Consider the following 5356-nt stretch of genomic DNA (forward strand, 5'->3'; position numbering starts at 1 on the left):
GGCCAGCACATCGCTCGCCCGCACCGCTTCTCGCCGCCCCCATTGGCCTGGGACGGCGAACCGCGGCCAGTGGGGGCCGCGATCGGCCAAACCTGCCGCGTCAGCAGGTAAATAAAACTGGCCCGGCCCGCCAGGGTGCTTACCCTGGCGAGCCGCGTGCCGAACGTTGCCGACCCCTGCTCTATTACTTCTGTCAGAACAGGAGTGCTATCAGGAGCATTCTAGGCATCTTCAGGAGACAAACAAGCCTCCTCCTGGCCTATCCAACAGGCCACTTCTGAAAGGTATTGTTTCCAACAGAAGAAGTGGCTTTATGATCACAAAGAGATAGCATGTACTGACAGAGTCCATTAAGAGACACAATAGTTCTCATTTGCCAGGGGGTCAGCATCACCTACTCTGACCTTCTAGAGTCCATTTGAGTTTTATTAATTGACTTATTGTATTAGTTTGAGGTGTTTTAAGATGTAAGAGTGACCTGTATCACATGACTGGGACTAGGAAATAAAGACCACTATACCATCATTTCTATTTGCCATACCTTTCTTATTCAAAGAGGTGGGGAGGGAGGATGAGAATACCAATAATAAGATCATGCAGTTATATAGGCCAAGTACACAACTTGATGATACTGAATCATTTAACATATTGCTTTCTTTTACCCCTGACTTAGACATCACTAGTTTACAGATTTCTTGTAGGTATCACACTAGAGCTGGGTTGTGAGAAGGGAACTGAAAGAGAAGCAGATCTAAGGATTAGTTCAGTGAAGGCACTGATGCAATACAGGCATCAGGGAAGAGAGCACAAAGACAGTTGTGAGAGAAGTAAACAAATGTGTGATTGAAGCTAATTTTGATCTAAAACATGTTTTAAATACTAACTGCATAATTAGTAAGACATGTGCCTATTATTCCAATCACTTTGCTGCTGTGTTACATCACTTTTATCCCCATCCTTTGTCCTTTTTAGACTGTATGCTATTTGGGGCAGGAACTTTGTATTTTTGTGTTTTGAAAGCTCCCAGTACACCAGAAAAATGTAAATAAAAGACTGCCTTGGAGACTAATGCCATCATAGAGAGGATCCTCATCAGCACAAGCAGAAATTATGTGGTGCCATGGAGTAACCTGTACATAAATATTAGCTCAAACCAAACCTGATTTAGGGATTTACAGAGAGAACCAAAACTAGATTTGATACTGTGTCTATTAGGATGCAAGATTCTCTTATTCCCCATGCCTTTCCTTCAAACCATTAGATCACACCACAGAGAGAAATGCATCGTCTTCTAACAGTCCGAACACAAGCACAAGATGAAACATGGTTTATGGAGTTATACAATACACAAATGTGAAATACTGATGATTCCCCATCCCATTTAGTGTGTAAGATAAATTATAATCTGTACGTTGCCTTATGTTCAATTTCTTCACTGGTAAGAAATGGCCTATTTTTAAACAGTTGACATAACAGTGCATTATGCTGCTTGATCATTCTATGTATTATGATACTATAAAATAATGGCAAAATGCCTGGATTTATTTAATTTTGTTTCAGATTTTCTAATTATAAAACTTCTGAACTGCCCATGGTAAAAATCAAACTCAGTAACTCAAATGTTTTAAATTTACAACACAACATAGTCATATGTCCTCTCTCTGCAGTACAGTGTGGAGGCCCAATGGCTGAGTTGAGCCCAAGAAGGAATATAGTAAAATTATGGGGACAGACACTTGAATCATCCATTGATTCTGTTGTCTTGTGGTGTTTAAAAGTTAACCCAAGCAGGAACTATTTTCAGTCTCGGGCAATGAACCTAAAATATTAAGTGGTTAGCTGTTTTTTCTGCAGATAATAGATACGCGAATTTCACATGTCCAGACAGGGTTTTTGGTTGACCCAAGTTGCTGGAAAATAGGATGTTTCCCAGCCTAAGGCAAAGCATACAAAAAAGAAACAAAGATGTCAAGGAGCCAGGCCTGAGTCACAAAGCCCTTAGGCAGGGAGCTACTTGTGTTGCATTATTCGTGGTAGTGTTGACAGAACAGCCCGAAGCCAAGAACTCTTCCTGATCACCTCCACCCGCAGCAGCAGCAGCAGCATCCCCACCAGCACGGATCTGACTGCTCAGCAAGGACTCTAAGCAGTGCAGCCCCCATCCCCACTGGCCTGCAGCTCCCCTCCCCCCTCCCGCGGGGTTGCTGCCCACGCTCCCTCAGGCCCCCTTCCACCTGCCTACCGCCCCTCACTCACCCTCACCCTCGCCCCCGCCCCCACTAGCCCCCATAAGCCCCCACGCCTTACACGGTGATGTGCCCGGCGCCCCGTACCGCCACAGGGTCTGGCGCGTCTCGGGGCCGGGGCAGCTCCTGGCTCCTCACCACCGGCTCGGACTCCTCCTCCTCCTCCTCTAGCTCATAGATAGTGTCGAAGTCTGCCATATTGGGGAGCAGTACGCTCATCTCCCCCCGCCCCCACCGGAACGCCCGGTGCGCATGAGCACTGACCCGAGGTGGGCGGGGCTCGGGCCGCTCGTGGAGGGTGATGGGGGGGGCGAAGCGTGCGCATGCGCTGCCTGATGGACTAGTTCCTAATCCTGCGTCCCTCCTCTCCCGGTTCTGAGCAAAGCCTTTATGTGTAAAGGGGGCAGGCTGGGGGTGGGTGCCCCCCGTGGCCCTCTTGAGGCTCTCTAGGACAGACGGGCGCACAGCAGCCCCGCGAGAGCCCCGGCCGCTGCCACGCGGGCTCAGCCCGGCCGTCCCTACTTCGCCAGTATCTCGTACCTCAGAAAGTAGCGAGCCCCCCCGCGGACCCCCCCCGGCCTCTGGCGGGGAGCCCCGACCCCGCGCCCCGGGGCAGAGGCGCAGCGCGGCACCACACGGTTCTGAGCGGCAGCAGCTCCGTTGGGAAGGAAGCGCCAGCCCTTAGAAACTCCTCCTGCCGTGGCAGGTGTGTGTGCGCCCCTTACAATACCAGTGATCGCTAGCTCTCGTGTAGGCTTTACAAAGGAGATCGTTATCAGTAGCCCTGTTTTACAGATGGGGAAACTGAGGCACGGAGAAGTGAAATGACTTGCCCAAGGTCACCCAGCAGGCTGGTGGCAGAGCTAGGAATAAAGCTCAGGTCAACTGAGTTCCGGTTCATTAGGTCACACTGCCTGTGTTACTGCATGTTTTTGTAAGCATTTCAGTGCATGTCTACTCAAGGACTTTCTACAGCACCAAAGTGTAGCAATCAGGAGTCAATGCACTATTTTTTTAGGTCCTGGATGCATAATATTACCTTTGAACAGATAACTGGCACCTCTGTGCCGGGGATCCAGTGGCATTCTCTGCTACCATCCTCTGGTTTGTCGGCATTGCAGTTTTGGGTGATTTATCTTTTACTCCTACCTTTTTCTGCCAGTGACTTGTCTATTTAATGAAAGCAGTTCATTTAATTAGAGAGCTCTTGCATTCTTGGCCCACTTCTACCACTGATTTGTTCATCCAGACTGAAGAGTTTTAGACAAGAAACTTGCTAGATAGCCAATGTGAGGAGGATGGGAAGGGGAAATGGTGGTGATTGTTAATGGGCTGGAGGCTATAGGGTTATCCAAAGGATAGAAACTGAAGTTTGGAACAGCACTGGGGAAACAGAGAATCTATTGGAGTAGCTTGGAGGGTGAGAGAAGGGAAGGGAGGGCTGATAAGGAATTAAAGTCCCATAGGAAAGAGTCCAGGAGTAGCAAAAGTAGAGAGTAGCCATACGTGAAATAACTCCTGCGAGGAGGGCCACTGATTTGTTAACATTTCCACGACTCTGAGTACTATTTAGCCAAAGTCCCAAACCATAACAACATTGGGGAGTGTAGCATCCAATACTTGGTATACTGCATTCTGAAGGTGCCTTACAATTAACATTCACAGCACCCCAGCAGGTCTGTATTAGACAGCCAAATGTATTGCAGCATGCAGTTCACTAGGCCACTAATGCTGAAGAGTTTACTGGACATTTACTATTAATCAGAGGTGATGAAAAAGGGAACCCTTGCTAGGGAGATCCAAAAGTAATGCCATGGTGAAGTCCCACTTTTGCTCCAGGTGCTGGAAAGGAGCATATTAGGGCTTGTCTAAACTATCTGCCGGATCAGCGGGCAGTGATCGATCCAGCAGGGGTCGATTTAGCGTGTCTAGTATAGATGCAATAAATCAGGGTTCGGCAACCTTTCAGAAGTGGTGTGCCGAGTCTTCATTTATTCACTCTAATTTAAGGTTTCGTGTGCCATTAATACATTTTAACGTTTTTAGAAGGTCTCTTTCTATACGTCTATAATATACAACTAAACTATTGTTGTATGTAAAGTAAATAAGGTTTTTAGAATGTTTAAGAAGCTTCATTTAAAATTAAATTAAAATGCAGAGCCCCCCCCAGACCAGTGGCCAGGATCTGGGCAGTGTGAGTGCCACTGAAAATCAGCTTGCGTGCCGCCTTTGGCACGCGTGCCATAGGGGTTGCCTACCCCTGCAATAAATCGACTGCTGAGAGCTCTTCCGTCGACTCCGATACTCCACGAATGAGGAGCGCAAGCAGAGTTGATGTCAGAGCATCAGCTGTCGACTTAGATCTAAGTAAGTATGTTGACTTCAACTACACTATTCACATAACTGAAGTTGCGTACCTTAGATCGACCCTGTGTGGTAGTGTAGACAAGCCCTTAGATTCCTACTAGAGTGCTGTCTTCAATCCCCATCTTCGCCTGGTTAACAAAAGTCATATTTGAAGGTGCTGGAAGGAAGTAGCTCATTTTCCACTTCTTTCACTTCCATTTCTGGGAAGAGGGGGAATGGGTCTCCACCCCTAGCCTCCTTTTGTTTGTGTTTGGGGGTGTTCTCCGTGGTGAATAGTTCCATTACCTGCCTTTGCAGTACTCTTCATGGTTTTCCAAAGTAGCAGCAAGGTGGAACCAGCATGCTTCTGGATTGTTTCACTGCTACCCATAGGGTTCTGAATAGCAAGGTGATATTGGCTAGAGTCTTGTCAGTTTCTGCTGCTTGACCAAACTATCAGCAGTGGAGATACAGAGCAGTCTGCTTGCAGACTTGGGAAGACAGCTGTGTAATGATTCACATTTGGAAAATTTTCTCCATAACCCAGGAAGAAAGTGTTCTATAATTATAGATTTTTTAAAAGAAATGAAAGCTTATGTTCTGGATTGTTTGATAAGTTAGACACCTGGGTAAGCTTTCTTCTTGTCACATGCAAATAATGGATCGTTAACATTATATGTCAATTTGTTAAGCAGCATTTTTCTTACTTTACTTATCTGTAAATTTCAATTAGTATTGATGGAAATATTTTTGGTGGTTTGTAT

The 5356-nt window shown here is 46.7% G+C and overlaps 1 protein-coding gene across 1 annotated transcript in view; it reads right to left on the minus strand.

Annotated features, from left to right (window-relative positions):
- The window catches only part of CHIC1 (cysteine rich hydrophobic domain 1), a 32155-nt gene extending 29690 nt beyond the window's left edge, over positions 1-2465 (minus strand). Inside the window, exon 1 of the mRNA XM_026652989.2 lies at positions 2308-2465. Coding sequence (XP_026508774.1) covers positions 2308-2465 — 158 coding nt within the window. The remainder of the gene's footprint in view (positions 1-2307) is intronic.
- Between the last annotated feature and the right edge of the window lie 2891 nt (positions 2466-5356).

This window comes from Terrapene carolina, unplaced genomic scaffold (genome assembly GCF_002925995.2).
Source record: "Terrapene carolina triunguis isolate 2854851 unplaced genomic scaffold, T_m_triunguis-2.0 Scaffold131, whole genome shotgun sequence".
NCBI classification, from domain to species: domain Eukaryota; kingdom Metazoa; phylum Chordata; order Testudines; family Emydidae; genus Terrapene; species Terrapene triunguis.